General features: G+C 44.9%; 1 protein-coding gene across 1 annotated transcript in view; it reads right to left on the bottom strand.

Annotated features, from left to right (window-relative positions):
- Window positions 1–477: 477 nt before the first annotated feature.
- antxr1c (ANTXR cell adhesion molecule 1c) overlaps window positions 478–16,556 on the bottom strand; it is a 32,104-nt gene continuing 16,025 nt past the window's right edge. Inside the window, exons 12-18 of the mRNA XM_030340393.1 lie at window positions 13,254–13,332; window positions 11,868–11,963; window positions 11,449–11,487; window positions 9,691–9,789; window positions 9,267–9,434; window positions 8,583–8,663; window positions 478–3,029 (exon numbers count right to left, since the gene is read on the bottom strand). Of these exons, the coding sequence (XP_030196253.1) occupies window positions 2,757–3,029; window positions 8,583–8,663; window positions 9,267–9,434; window positions 9,691–9,789; window positions 11,449–11,487; window positions 11,868–11,963; window positions 13,254–13,332 (835 nt within the window). The 3' untranslated portion in view covers window positions 478–2,756. The remainder of the gene's footprint in view (window positions 3,030–8,582; window positions 8,664–9,266; window positions 9,435–9,690; window positions 9,790–11,448; window positions 11,488–11,867; window positions 11,964–13,253; window positions 13,333–16,556) is intronic.

Genomic DNA, 16,556 nt, shown 5'->3' with positions numbered 1-16,556 from the left:
TGCTTTTAAGAAAGCCCTTAATTAATTTGAGAAATGTTTGCTTGGAGTTTTCTGGATGTTGTGTGCTTATCGATAGACATTTTCACCATGTGAATGAGGCTAGATTTTAGGTTTGTCAGTGGCTCAATGGGATAATGCCTTGTACTGATGGCCGCAGATCCTTAGTTTGAGAGTTCGAATCCCGATTAGACAATGCTGAACATGACATTCGGCCATTGCTCTGGAGCCCAGTCACCTGAAAGCCGAGACACAGTATGGCATTAAGGGGAACATCAACATCTTTCCTTCATAATTATATGATATATTTATATATCTTCCATCAGTGTTTTCTTGACTTTTCATTTTGCTCGGACCCCGTTAATCACCGCTTGTGGTTATATTTCTTCTTTATACCATATTCAAGTGCCCATGTGGCCCAGGAAGTCGATAGTAGATCTACTCTGTGTTATGTGAGCCACGTATAAAGAAAAACATTGATTCGATTTGAAGTGAAACATTTATTATATTTGACTTACAAAAATGTAATTCTTGCTTGGTAGAGATTACAGAACCAGTTTTAAAACATCCCTTGCACTTTGAAATGATCTCTTGAAGTAATTAAAAAACGGACCACAACCAGCAAACAACAACAGTAAGAATATCTCAAACTACTTATGAAAATAATGTATGGAAAAGAATCTCAGGAGGCACTGGATGAAACAAAAATATTCATTTTTTGCCCATACATTACTTGAAATGGTAAATTTCCCCGACCTTGGACCTATAGCAGCCATACTGGTTAGTTGGGGGTATACATCTTTAAGAATCTTAAGGGTAATCATAAAAACTCAAAATGGCATCCGGGGGAAATTTAATATGCAGAAATTGAATGCAGACCTAAAGAAATACTGCATTGGTTTCCCCAACTAAACAACCAATATGGCTGCTAAGTGAACATGTTTCTTTACAAACAAAAGGCACACTACATGACATCATCATTGCACTAATGTGGTGACATCATATATAATATAAACCAATGTGAAAAAAACAGCAATAACCTTTCGCCTTGTGGATCGATTGATTTACTGTTTGGCGACCGTTTCAAATCTACAGCTGCATTGCACCACAGAAGGCGGTCCGCAAAGGCTGACTGGTGGGTGGCTGGTGGGACATGAAGTTAAACTGTGTTTTTGCAAGTGTCTTCTTTGCACAGTGTCCGTCTTTGGCTGGTGGACACCTTGTCGATATTCAAGTACCCTCCTCTACCTCTTGAGTGGGAAGTTAAATAAATTAGATGCTGAATGAACTGCCCTGCAGTTGCAATGTGACTGGTGGTGATAGTAGACATACATGATACTCAGTACAGTTTAACTGAAGACCAGGGGTGTTCCTTCCTGATTTCTCAAATGGATGAGTTTGCTCGTCATACAAAACGAACATGTCAAAGTGTGAAAAACAAACTACGCTGGTTATGCCTTTACTTTGCCCAGCTCTTCTATGTGCACAGATTCTAAAGTAATACCACATCCCGTTTCGTTAAACTGCCTTGATGAGTTTCGAAGGCCAACATCTAAAGCCTCAAAGTTATTGACGACAAAGCGTACATGGAAACCAAACAGAGAATAAAACGCCCGGAAAAGCACACCCACAGACATTATCTCCAAACAACAGACATATATAACAGCCGTAACGCTTTTAATGACAAAACCTGTCCTGTACTCCAATCCTGAGGAGGTAATAAATCAGGTAAAGATTGCATACAATTGTAATTTCAACACCTTATTTATAAAATCATGTTTTAGCATATCAGGTTTGAGGTTGAATAATAATTGAGGGTAAAAAAAGAGTTTATTTGGGATAAAAATGTGTCAACCACATTTAATCAGAAAAAATACCAAAGAACATTTAACCGATAACAACACTTTATGATCATGTATAATTGTTAAAAAAAATTATTTAACACTTGCTGTTCTACCAACCTAGCAATGTATGAATAACACGATTCATTTAATTGAAATTGGATAAGGACGATGTCCATGCTAGCAACCTACTGTTAGCCTACACTCGAAAGATTGGCAAGAAAACTCAGTAGTTGATAAAAGAGAACAAAATAATGAAACCGTTGCTGCAGTTCTTTTCTGATATCCTGTCCTGCTTTGCTGTCCAGCAACAAACCTCGCCGATCTTAAAAAATATAATGCCAAGCACGGTCTCCCCCCCACACACGTGCCCGTCTACTTTAGCGCTCCTCATATGCATCACTGCTTGTTTGTTGTAGCTTTGCGACGTGATGAACGTATCGTGTGATAACGTGCTTCAAAATAGCCTAATTAGAGTAAACACAGAGTCAAATTCAGCACAAACCTGATTCAACAAGCCTATCATCTAAATGACATATGAATAACTAGTTCACCACATTTTAATCCGTATTTGGATAGATGGAAGTGGATGCTAACAAGCTATAAGATATTATATTTTACAAGAATCGCTGCAAAATTGGATCAGATCCGTGCCAAAAAATAAACGAAGAGCTCCATGACTTTTGGACAGATTTTTGTATCTGTTTTGATAATCATCTTTAGTAGATGTTGTTGGAGTATTCCTGGCTGGGTGGTCCATCGGCATCGAACTGATAGCCGTGTAGGACGGGTTGGGGGGGGGTCGGCTTATAATGAAGAGGTTGTTCGTGGGGGTGGGGGTGGGGGGGAGGCGGTCAGCATCATTCCCTCTCCTTTCACTCTATTTCTCTCCCTTCTCTGTTCCTGCCTCCCTTTGGTCTAGAGCTGCAGGCTGGGCGGGGGCCTGGAGGGCGGGGGGCCGGGGAGTCCCGGGGGGGTGCGGGAGGGCGGGGGTCCCAGGGGCATCTGCCCCATCGGGGGCAGCCTGGCCGGCGGGCTGCTCAGCTGCGGCGGCGTGGGCGTGCGGGTCACGGGGTGGTAGTCCGGCGGCGGAGGGGAGGGGGTGTGGCTGGGCGTGCGGGGGGGCGGGGCCCTGGCGTTGGCGCCGGCGGCCGCCTCGTCCTTCACGCGGGTGAAGTTGATGCAGCGGCCCTTGAGAGAGAGAGAGAGAGAGAGAGAGAGAGAGAGAGAGAGAGAGAGAGAGAGAGAGAGAGAGAGAGAGAGAGAGAGAGAGAGAGAGAGAGAGAGAGAGAGAGAGAGAGAGAGAGAGAGAGAGAGAGAGAGAGAGAGAGAGAGGAAACACACAGGTTAACTGAATGCAGTTGACACACGACCACACGCACATCGCACATGTGACAGAAGACTAGGAGGCCTGTTTCAGGCCTTATGATACAGTAGTTTCTCTGTCAGTTGGTCTGCCCGTCTGTCAATCAATAGCCTGTCCGTATGTCTGTACACCTTTCTGTCTGCATGCAGATTTGATCCCACCCGCAGCAGACTTTCGGACTCACTAACCAACTGTTCCCAGCCACTGTACTCATTCAGAGCATTATACATCATCAGTGGTTTATGTCTGTCTGGAAATGGCAGGATGAGACAGACAATCTTGCACATAAAAGGACGCTAGTATATAGACACAAATGCACAATTGTCCCATTGCCAGAGACCATGCGATGAACAGGAAATGACAGAGTCGTCAGTAGGAACTCATTCTATTCATCCCAAACTTGTAAATCAGCCACACAAAAAACCCAAGACCCATAATTGTGTCCACACAAACCCAGTCTGGCCTTTCCGGACTAGAAAAGAGGGGCATATCTACAAGGTCTCTTCTGGGATCGAATTCCTCAAAAACATTTATCTTCAACTCATGGAAGGTCCTTCCACTGAATATCTGTGGATAGTGAGCGAGATCCAATACGAACGTTGGATGCCTGAGGGGGAAATGCCACATCGTGGTGTGTGTGTGTGTGTGTGTGTGTGTGTGTGTGTGTGTGTGTGTGTGTGTGTGTGTGTGTGTGTGTGTGTGTGTGTGTGTGTGTGTGTGTGTGTGTGTGTGTGTGTGTGTGCTGAACATTCACTAATAGCTAAATCCTCCCAAGGAATTCTTGGAAAAAAAACAACCTCACTTTCAGCCGTCTGGGTAAAAAAGTAATGGTCTGATAAGTACCAGTTTTACAGTAAATATAGTTGTGCAAGGTAGTTATTCAGATGGGATTGTACTTTAAATCCTTTAACCTGGAATGCTGAAATCCACTTTATCTTTTTTTTTTTTTTTCTGTTGAGGGTTCATAAGGTCACCAAGTTATGCTCTAGGTTATGCTAATATATTCCCATTGCTCGCCGTATTAATGTTAGTTCATTCTATTTGTGATTCCTTGCCTAATAGTGGACAAAGAAAACGGTATGTCGGACAGCGCTTCTGTATGGAAACAACTCAATGCTGACTTGAATGTGTAGTGTTTCAAAACCTGCCTGATTTGTAGTTTGGGTCTCAGGTCAATTGACAGGAAATTTTCCAGAACATCTATGGGCTAAAGGGCTCATAGAGGAACAGTCAGACTACCTTATAATTCGTCACCACAAGCTCAGCACTAATAACTACGTTCCTGGGACATTGATAATGTGAGCGGAGTTAGTTGAGGAAGAATTCAAACCTTAAGAATATATACATCTTCCCATCTCTGTTTACCTTTATTCTTAATCTCTATTCCACTCAAGCAGACCACCTCAAGTGCTGCAACATCACACAATTAACCCTCTACCATGCTCTGTACTGGCAGAAACATATAGAGTGTAGTTTGGAAATTATATAAGTTTTCCTTTGTGAGCATGTCGGTGTGCGTACGATGAAAGGAGTTGGCGGTGGACTCATGCCTTTGAACCTTCAGCTGGTCTCTATGTTCTGCTGCCTTCCCAAACCAAGGAAAGCCATACAGCGTGTATAGAACTGACCTCTTCCACTGTCTACTGTCTGGCCAAGGTTGTAAACCCCTGGCTACGTCTGGCAGACTGTGTGTGTGTGTGCGCGTGTGTGTGTGTGAGGTAGAGAGAGGCAGAGAATGGGTGTGGTTGCATGTCTGTGAGTGGGAGGTAGATAATGTGTGGTCTTTGTGTGAGTGAGTGCGTGTGTGTGAGTGTGTGTGTGAGTGTGAGGTAGAGAGTGAGAGACCGTGTGTGTGTGCATGTGTCATGCATGAGTCTTAATGTGTATGGTGCAGTGTGTGTGAGAGTGTGTGTGAGGGAGAGACCGGGTGCGTGCATGGTCTGTGTCTGTGAGTTGTGTGTAAATGAGTTACAGGCAGAGAGAGCATGCGTGTGCATGTGTGTGTGAGATGTGGTCTTTCAGTGGAGACAGATCTGAAAGTTGTGGAGTCCTGCCCGGGATGTGACCTCATATACTTAAAAGACACTTAACCATGTGTGGACGAGAGAGAGCGAGAGAGAGAGAGAGAGAGAGAGAGAGGCGATAGAGAGAGAGACGATACAGTAAAGTACAAAAATGAGGGAGAAACCTGATAACAAAGGACAAATTGAGTAAGATGTACTTTTTCACTCACAGGCGCGAATGAGAAGCGAATAAGTAAAAGAAATCATCAGTTAAACAGCTAGAGAGAGGGGGACAGGCCAGCCCTGTTTAAATGGATATGAGCCCCATAATGGAGGGTGAGTCTGGCGTTGAGCCTCTGAGCCGAAGGATCTGGGTGGCAGGCGCTATGTCAGCCACCCACCGGCGGTGTGAAGGATGAGGTTTGATGATGACGCATTCTCGCATAAAACGACCCAAAGCTCTGGCTTCGTACTGTAAGATCTATTTCCTGCTAATCATGACGCTATGATAATGTGGTGTCCATGCTAGCAAGGCACTAAACCCTGAGAGGACTTTATGGGCATGAGCGTGTGGAAGGGAGGGATCGCAACGGTGTGTGTGTGTGTGTGTGTGTGTGTGTGTGTGTGTGTGTGTGTGTGTGTGTGTGTTTTTTTGTGAGAATTTGTGTATGCTTGCATCAACAACCCAGTTCAGCAAGATTATGCTCTCAAGTAGGCACACACAAACATACACGTGCATGCAGGCACACACTCACCTACACACACATCACACACACACACACACAAGTCTGTACCATGCTGTACTTTATTGGGTAAATCCCTTACACTAAGCAAACAGAGAGAAAGAGAGAGAGACAGAGTGAGAGAGAGCGAGAGAATGAGAGAGAGGTTAGTGAGTTTAAAGGAGAGAGGTGGAAGGGGGGGGGGGAACCACATAATTCTGCAGTGGGGAAGGGTGAGGTGGGGAAGCAGAGAGGGAGAGGGCAAGGCTACAAAACCAATTTCACTGAACTCTGCTTTTGTTTGTTTTGTGGATGAAATAGAAAACGGTACATCTGTATAACCGTTAACCAATGCTGGACACATACCGGGAAGTGTAAGCCATCTCAGAACCCCCTTCCGACAGTACGAAACGTTCCTCACTTTTAATGCTAGTTTCCAATGGAAGCCGGCTCATGTATAAAGGAGGGAGTTCATAATGGACGCCACTGTAGAGGGCTGATAGAAACAGGGGGGGGGGGGGGGGGGGGTCAACCGGTGCATGGGTCTCTGTCTGGGGGGGCTTTAAGAGTCACTGAGGCCGTATTCATCGTCAACTAGGGGGCTCAAAGCGTCATCTCCATGGCAACCAACGATGAGTTGAAAAAACCCGACGGCAACAAATGACTTCACCACAGCAGAACTTCCAAGACATTCCGGATGATTCTGTGAGCGATTCAAAGACCAGCCTGTGTCTGTGTTTATTGATGTGCGTTCTTGGGTTCGATGTGTGTGTATGTGCACGCGCATCTGTTTGTGCACGATTCTGTGTTACAAAGCATTTCCATTCATTCTCGTCATTGGCCGTTTTTCCAATAACCTAAAAGCCTGACTCCATACTTAGATACAGATATCCTGGTTGCCTGAGGGATATACAAAGACAACACTTAATATACGCGGGAACGAATATACGCTTCAATTTTTGGACCAATATCCCAATAACTGTATTTCAGCCAGGACTGCTGGCCTTGGAACATTTTCCTAGTGCCTTGTAACAAACCGCAGAAGAAGAAAAAATACAAGTATGCGGGTGACAGCATCATTCCAGACATGACTAAACGATCCAGGTGCTCGATCAGATATCTATTACAAGATGTGGTTTCCCCCTTAACCTCACCCGGCAGGTTTAAGATGGACTCCCGTGAATCGCCTCGTCTGGTCGAGTCTTTGTTTTGAAACAGGACCCGACGTGGGCCCTGGTGAGTGGTGACTAAAGGTGACTAATGCCAAAGTGCCAAGAAAACACGAGTTTTAAGCGGTGGAATTCAAATTAAACACAAGGCTGTTGGATATTTTCTGCAAATCAGGCATGGATTTAACGAGGTGCCCAGCGGGGGGAGAGGTTCTGCTGTTAGGAGGAACAACAGGGGAGGTGGAGATGAAGAAAACAACATGGAGTATGGGGGCTGTAGTGAGAATATAAAGCGAGAAAAAAAGAATTAACTCTACCTCGTGGATACTCAACGGGACACTGAGTCGGATTGAAATTCCTTTTTTACTTTTTTTTTTCGGTTTGCTACAAATAACTCAAATTCAGAAAGAACGGACCCGGTGTGAAAAGGGCTTCTGCTTTCTCTCCACTGTGTGTTTCATGTGCCATGCTTAATAAACACATCAGTGATTAATGAATAGAATCACCAGGCCCTGGATTATTGGACTACTATATTAAGCTAGCTAAAGTTAAGCCTATGATGATAGGCCAGATAAATCATAGCATTTTTCACAGTTGAAAAGTGCACCCAGGTTGATAACATAGCATCATGCACAACGCGGGAGCGCACTTCATTCAATATGTTTCTTGTTTAGCGCAGACAAGGCTTTCAATTGCAGATGCGGTTGTGAGTGATTCAGATCCGCACACATCCACTCACACTTATGTGTGGATGGGGGCCAAGTGTCTGCTTTCTATCCACTTTATTGTCTCTAACTTTGGGTAGGAGTGGGGTGTCTGGCTGGCAGTTGGTAATGGCCCAACCAAGGTGTGCGAGAGAGAGAGAGAAAGAGAGAGAGAGAGAGATAGAGAGAAAGAAATGGAAATCAAAAGGGAGAAAGACAACGAGCCAACTAAGGTGTGTGGTAGACGGACAGAGCCAAACAAGGAGAGAGAGAGAGAGAGAGAGAGAGAGAGAGAGAGAGAGAGAGAGAGAGAGAGAGAATCAGTCCATAAAAAGTAATTGGGACTGATGGACAGAGGTAGAGTCAGAAAGGAAGTCATCAGTCAGTACAGAAACCACGGGGGGGGGGGGGGATATGGGGGGTGGGCTCCCTGTGGTTTCTGTTGATGAAGTAAAGAATTCAGTCGAAGAGGGTGAAGATTAGGGTTAGGGTAAAACAGTGAAATGATGTGTGTCCCGACATGGCCCTTACAGCCACTTCCAGAAAACAGCTCCTATTACAGAAACATAACAGCACTAGGAAGAGTAGGAGGAGGAGGAGAGCTAGGAAGGGGAGGTGGGTAGGGAGGAATGGAAGGACAGAGTCTGGTGTCACCCCCTGGATGGTTTTAAGGTGAGGCCAACAAAAGCATTGCAGAAGCCATGTTTCTTAACCTCCCCCCCCCCCCCCTCCCGTGGTGCAGTGCATGGCTGCTTTTGTCGTTGTGAAGGCAGTACTTACATGATCTCCAGGTTGAGGCCTCATCAGAGACACCTGGTCGTAACCACGGCGAAACAGCGCCCAGATAGCGTCCAGTTTACCCTGCGAAAGAACAGGAGAGGAAGTGAGTGTTTTGTCCAATCACCAGCTGCGTTTGGATATTTCCCCATTGCTTCACTCATGAAAAGTAAGAAATTATTTTCCACTGAACAGATTATTTTTTGTTTTTGAGATAAATGATGAATAACCTGGCAAGAAAAAAAAAAAAAAAAAAGGGAAGCCACATCTGGCTTCCATTGGGAGAGGGCTCTCCAGCCAAAGAGAAGTGTCAACATTGTTCATTCAGTCCATCAGCTGGAGTTCTGTTTTCTTATCTCAATGGGTTTGTACTGTAGTTTCCTGTCCTGTGTTTCTATATCGACGTGAGCTTGTTTCCATTTCCTGTTGTGTATTATTTTATAACTTCAATGATCAGGATGGGGTAGGGGGGCTATGGTGTTCCACTCCCAGACGGAAGGGACCTGGTTTGATTCCCGAAGTCTGCAGCGTATCTCTACGGGCACCCAAGAGCAAGACACCCCTTATCCCTTCTCCTGAATTTATCTGAGGTCGCTTGGGTGATAAAATGTTCTAAACATGAGAGATATACATATATATATGAACAGTATATCCTTATGCTTTCGGGTTGTGAGCGTGTTTCTTTACCTGTATGGGTGTGTACCATTTCCTGTCCTGAGGGGCCTTCCTGTTGTGAGATTTCTTCGGTTTGGGCTCAAAGGGCTCGTACTCCTGATCGGGCATTTTGACCACGGCGTTCTTGGGTTTCTCCAGCTTGGCGCCCTCTTCGGTCGACCCCTTCCCCCCCCAGCGTACCTGCGGTCAACAAACACTGCAGTGATGCCGGTGCGTAATGCTTTCCAAAACCCCCTCACGTGCTCACTGTTAGCACTTCCATTCATAAATCACTGGACTGGAGATCTTGTATATCATGGGATTAGTATGATAAACGCTTGGAGACGATCGATTCTAAAGGACAGCGCTGGTCGAGTAAACCATAGCTTGCGTGCATGACATGGTCGGGCACTAGACCGGGCCTTGCGGTCAGTCAGCTGTGCCTTTGGATCCTCACCTCCATCCTCTTGATGCCCCCGACCCCCCTGCCCCCGTAGTACGAGGCGTCCACGGTGGGCCACTTCTTCTTGGGGAGGCCGTCCTCGTCGTCCGACTCCTGGTGAAACACAGATCGCTAACCCTCAGCTGGTGTAGAGCGTGTCACCCACTTAGCATATCATGGTTAGGTGTTTGGGTTAGCACATCAAAACGGTCGCCGCAATGGTTAATAACGAGGAGATTCTGTGTTTACGTCTCAAAATGCTAATCGTAATATCGACAGATGTTTTTTTATGTGGTCATTCAAAGTAGAATAATTCTGCCTCTGAGACTCCCACATTTTCCAGATGGGATTAATAACGTTGGTTTATCCTTACTTATCTGCTCATTGTGTAATCATAACCAAGCTCTGGCACTGTGCGACCGTTGCCTTTCTGTATGTATGTGTATGCATGCACATGTCAATGTGCAGCATTGCAGTTTTCAGAATTCCTGATTTGTCCGAAGCTTCGTTCGTGACGTTCGACACACTCGAACAGATGCTTTGAATAGATTTATGGTGGCCAGATCAGAGAGAACATAAAATCAGTTTCAGCCCCCTGACGAATATCTGTCAGGGTGAAGTGCTCTGTCACTCGATGAAAAAATAATGAAAAATGTCCACAGGATCTTGACATACTTAAGATAATAGAAAGCATTTCACTCCAGCAATGGTTTCAGTCGTGTATATTTCCACCATTTATCATGGGATCAGACCCTGAACACACATGTGCCAGCACATTCTAGTGAAACCTCAACCACGGGCCCAGACTGATAAAGGGGTTTATTGGGTTCACATATATAATATTCAGATTTTACTTACTGTGTATGCGTGCCAAGTTTACACTATAAGTGTATGTGTATGTATATGGTTCTTGAGACAGACAAGATAGGGAGATAAACTACATATAGTCTGATAGTTTCTCTCTCTCTCTCTCTCTCTCTCTCTCTCTCTCTCTCTCTCTCTCTCTCTCTCTCTCTCTCTCTCTCTCTCTCTCTCTCTCTCTCTCTCTCTCTCTCTCTCTCTCTCTCTCTCTCTCTCTCTCTCAGAATACACATAGCATCTAGTTACATCAATCTGAGTGAGAGAGCCACTCTAAGACTATATTTAATATTTTTCTCTCTGTCTGTCTCTTACTCTCGTAGACTACACATATATGAAATTGAAGTGAGGGAGAGAAAAATAATAAGAAAAACGACAATACTATACATATTTATATATACTGATATTGTTTTTCCCTCCATATTTATATCTAAATTGGGACAGAAAGTGCTTGGATCACTCTTCTTTGTGTTCTATTTCCGCCCCCAGCGTGCCCTGTGGTGTGTTCAGTAAGCGATACACCGCACATGTCGCAATACACGCAAAGTCAACTTCATTAATCATCTTCCGCCTAATTTGGTATTTTCCAGTAAACGGCTGCGCCAGACTTCTGAAATGCCTGTGTACGTATTTTTGTGTTGGGTGACGGGTTTTGTGTCTGTATATTCCTGTGCGTGCATATATCGTGTATGTGTGTGTGTGTGTTTGTGCGCGCATGTTTGTATGTGTGCATGTGTTTGCATGCATGTGCATGTGTTTTTGTGTGTGTGTGTGTGTGTGTGTGTGTGAGTGCGTGTATCTATGTGTGTGTCCATGCATGTGTGTGTGTGTGTGTGTGTGTGTGTGTGAGTGCGTGCATCTATGTGTCTGTGTGTGTGTGTGTGTGTGTGTGTGTGTGTGTGTGTGTGTACTTACAGGCTCTGGGGGAGGAGGGGGTAGCGGTTCCTTGATCACCTGAGACGAGAGATAGAAGAAGAGAGGCTTTACAATCAGAACCAGTACACACACATGTAGTCACACATGTAGTTCGGCCATCACCACTGGGCCAACATCACTTCACATGGATCTAACACTTATTACTGTTGGTTAAAGGTTGGGATTCAACCTGGAGTGTTGTTAGTTTCTAATATAATCAAGAACCTCTTCATAGACCTTGCTCAGAGACACATAAACACAATTTCCGGTTAGGGTTGTAAATGGGGCAGCTGTCAGCCAACGGTATGTCGTTATGAGGGGCAATGAAAGATTGTGATAGTGGGTTGTTAATCGTAATGGTGTTATGGTGACATTGGTTGTCCTCAGAGTGTTGTCTTGGAATTGTTTCTGTGACCCACCAAAGTGCAGCAGAGCGGCCAGAACCACCACATGAAGAGCATGGCCAGCAGCATGAGCAGCACCAGCAGGGTGATCAACAGAATGGTGCCGTCAAACTACACACACACACACACACACACACACACACACACACACACACACACACACACACACACACACACACACACACACACACACACACACACACACACACACACACACACACACACACACACACATACATGCCAACATTAATAAACATATCATAAACACAATAGTCGCATTAGTACAGTACTAATAGTGTTACATGTTATTTCCATAGAACTGGGATGTATCCATGTCCTTGTATATATAATGTATACTTGCCCTTTATTGAAAAAACACACTAATATATCAGTTGTTTTATTTTCAAAAAGTAAACTGAATCAAAATGAGACAAATCTGGCGAAGATGTTTTCTATTACAGACCGCCAACTGTAGATCACATCTGGTTTAATTTTTCCGCTGTCAAACGTTTAAATATTATTTTTTTAAGAGTTTCCTTAAATCAGCATGCATCGTTTCTGCTCATGGGTGTTTTAGTTTACCAAATTGAATTGGAAATGGAGGATTTATTGGTTCATTAGATCATAGTTTAGACCGCCAATCAAATAGGTTATAGTCTTGCTACATCCTAGTTATAGTACCATTTGCATGACAAAGAAAGCAGAAAGAAACATGTAAGTCATATTTTGTTTACACCAGAACATTCAGTATCTCCTAATAACAGTATCGTACCACTGTATCGATGGAGACCATAGAACGGTAAACCCTGTGAGGGTATTCTTGAAGCAAACACCATTGTGGTCAAATGCCATGAACACACGTTGCTAATTGTTTTAGCGTGTCTAATCAGGGCTTCTATATCCCAAATTCTCCATGGACCCAATCCCGGGATATGATGTCATATTGGGAGTTGGGTGTCTCTTCAAAGGGGGGGAGTGGTTGGTTTTGGATGAGTGTGGTGGAGAGAGTGTGGGGGGGTCGAGGATGAGGTTAAATGTATATTTGAATGTATTGTCACTTCATCAAGCATGAGAGAAACCATGTTGCTTCATCTGAGAGAAAACATGTGATCCAGGAGGATTGGAAGAGGAGAATGGACTGATTTCATTAGTTTTTTTTCTATGCAATCCGTTCCAAGATTCAGATCTCAAATCGTATTTCTTCAAACCAAAGAAATTTCATAATTCAAACAGATGAAGCTATTATGCTATAATGAACACCATGCATTCCTAAAGTGATATTAACATGAACTTGGACTTAGGAACTAGGAACAGGAGGGATCAACAGATGAAGCAGACCGTGTGCACGAGCATGAGGCCATTACATTGACATTACATGACATTAGCATAGCGTATACTTACACACTCTGTAGTGGTGACGTGCACGTTACTGGTGATGAAAGACAGACCGTCGTTCATGCTGACTTGCAGATAAATCACCCTTGGAGAAAACCACAGCAAACACACAGAAAACGGTATCAGAGCAGGACAGTGGTTGGGGTGGTCGACGTCCAGCAGAAAAGGTGCTGGGTTCAATTCCCATGTCTGCAGCCTAACCTGTAAGCATCCTTGAGCAAGATGCCCTCACCTGACCCTTAATGTCTCTGAAATGAGTTCCTCTTTGCTAAATAACCAATGAATTGTAAACACAAATACAATCATAACACAAACAGTACTACGAGGAGCCTGTTGTGTGAGAGCCCCAAACAAGCCCACGCATGGCTGATTTTGTTTTATTGTCTGTCGCGCAGGCACTGGGCATTCTGATATGCCAAGCCGTACATACAGAACTACTCATGCAGCCAGCTTAACCAAAACAACTGAAATTGCTTGCAGTAGAGGACTCAATAACACTGAAAAGGAACTCCCCAACGACCCTGAGAAAGGGTCATCTCACAAGTCCTGACTGGGGAAAATATATACTAAATGGAACATTTTGTTTGTAATTTTTTACAGTTAGACCGATCCTTCACACAAATTCAACATTTCAACATTCACAATTCGACATTTGGGAACCAAAAACATGTCTGATGTATCAATGTGGATTCCTATCAATGAAGATATGTGCTGCGCACTCCAATTCTTCCAAATGCTTTGAGTGATTAAACTCCCTTCTAATCCTCTCGGTGGCCAGTCCAAAACCGAAATGGATTCAAGATGTTTTTTTTTCTGTTTTTCCACAAAAAGGCTTATATTATCCGACATCTTTCAGAATATCATTTAAAAAAAAGTATTTATCATTTGAGGGTTTCACAGCATGAGGAGGGAAGTTCAAAACAGTGGCGGAGCTGAGTGAGGTTGAGTGGGTCAGGGCTAAACATCCCGCACATCCAAAAGGGAAACATCTCGTTTTGCATCCATCAACAGGGACAAACGCTGTTATAACAAGATCCTGCTCGGCCAGATTCAAAACCTCAGGTAGGGCCAAAAGCCCTTTCAGGAACCTAACAGACCACATGTGAAATCATCAAAATCCCCATTAGGTGGCGAGTTGGAGTGGAAACATTTCTGGGAATCGGACTGTGATCTTAGTGACCCAAGTGAAACATGTGTCCCGGCTCCTGTAAATACACCCACGCACGTATGCACGCACGTATGCACACACACACACACACACACACACACACACACACACACGCACACGCATAAACACATACAAGAAGGGGCCTTAACTCTGAGATGAAAGCTTTATGGAGGGATAAGCTGTTTCTGCTCTGTCTCTGACCTGCCTAGAGAGGTGTGCGTGAGGGTGTGTGTGTTATCATGTACGTGTTGCATGGTGCCAGATGACAGCCAGTTTGACTAAGAGAAGAGAGACTAAGGAACCGATCACACAGAAGAAAAAAAACGCCCACCCCTTATTTCCCCATGGTACAGCCTGTGCAGAGCTTGTTTATTGTGAGGCAGAAAGAGAGAGACTGAGCGAGAGACAGAGAGACAGAGAGAGAGAGAGAGAGAGAGAGAGAGAGAGAGAGAGAGAGAGAGAGACTAAGTAAGTTAAGTCAACGATGAGCAGCATACCTCATTGACAACAACCAGCTGGGGACTAGGGTTTTTAAACTTCAAAACAGGATCTGGGCTGTGTGTGTGTGTGTGTGTGTGTGTGTGTGTGTGTGTGTGTGTGTGTGTGTGTGTGTGTGTGTGTGTGTGTGTGTGTGTGTGTGTGTGTGTGTGTGTTTTTTTCACCGGAGCGCAGCCCTGTTCGCTTTGCTTCAACTAAGGCCACATCCACATTTGTATCTTTCCGCACTCCTAATGTGTGTCTTCACTACTCTACTTAGAGAACCCTTAAGTTCTCAAACTCTTTAGTCTTTTGGAAATGCTGTTGAAATCGTTATAGTTTGAGAAACTCTGGGATGGCCCTTTAGTCTGCACAGGCTGAAACTGAGACTTTTGAGAATGATGGCTTGATGCCCCCGTTCACCTCCCGATTTGCTCATATCAATCACAACGGGTCCTACCCTGATTGGTGACGCCCCAGTCACGTGACTCTTTTCCGGAAGAAAACAAACAACATCTGACTTGACTTACCCCCAACTAACAGCTGCTTTCTGTGTACCCCTGCGTATGCCCAGTTTACGTGAATGGTCATGTCATATCCGGTGCCAGGCGTGTAGTATAGACTTCGATTCTTTCTCAAACTTGTGCTAAAACGTGTGTGCACGTACTTCCGATATGCGTGCTAGCAAAAGGGTCTGTGTGTGTGCATGGGTTTAAACAGGCTTGGCCCCTTTCCTCTGGTAAGAGGATACCTGTCGCATGCGTGTTGCTGCATGTGTGTAACATGGGGGTTCATCTGGTGATAAATGATCTCTGATTAGAAAAAGATGGCCGAGGAGATGGAGAGAGGGGGGAGAGAGACATAGACAGACAGGGGGAGAGAGGGAAAATAACAGCAGTCCAGAGAGACACAAAAGATGGGCAGAGAGAGGGATCAGACACAGAGAATATGAGGGGGAGAGAGGGATATAGGAAACAAACAGCACAGCAGATTAGAGAGAGAGACAAAGAAGGAGAGGGAACGAGACAGGGAGAGAGACAGAGGGGGGAGTTCAGTACTGATTAGAGAGAGCAAGATGACGTCGGTCACTTCAGGATGGCGGGCGGTGAGGGAGTTTGACGACCAGATGAAAGACTCACACACACACACACACACACACACACACACACACACACACACACACACACACACACACACACACACACACACACACACACACACACACACACACACACACACACACACACACGTGAGAGGGCTGACTCTTTGATCACAGCACTAGACAGAGAGCAGATAGATTGGGGGGGGGGATAGCTGTTTATACGTGTTCTTGTGTATGCGTGTGTGTGTTTGTTGTGTACAAGTGTGTGTTTGTGTCTGTGTGCGTCAGAGACTGTGAGTTGGAGCGTGCTGGACGAGGGCGGGGTGGGAGGGGGGGTTTGAGGTAGGGGAGCGTTGCTTCGGCTGGATCTCCCAGAGACCAAAACCCAAGATGGATGGAGGTGGAGGATGTGGAGAGATGGACAGCGCGCCGTGGTGGGGCGGTTCAGCTCGAGGCTTATCTTCACGGATCACAACGATACCCAAAAAGGAAAAACAAGTTGGGAAAGAGAGAAAGAGAGACCTCTATGCACTTCAGAGGAGCACAGAGTGTCCCCCTGGTT

This window comes from Gadus morhua, chromosome 18, assembly GCF_902167405.1.
Source record: "Gadus morhua chromosome 18, gadMor3.0, whole genome shotgun sequence".
NCBI classification, from domain to species: Eukaryota; Metazoa; Chordata; class Actinopteri; order Gadiformes; family Gadidae; genus Gadus; species Gadus morhua.
The sequence above is the reverse complement of the archived record's forward strand: the minus strand, read 5'-3'. Positions and strand labels throughout refer to the sequence as shown.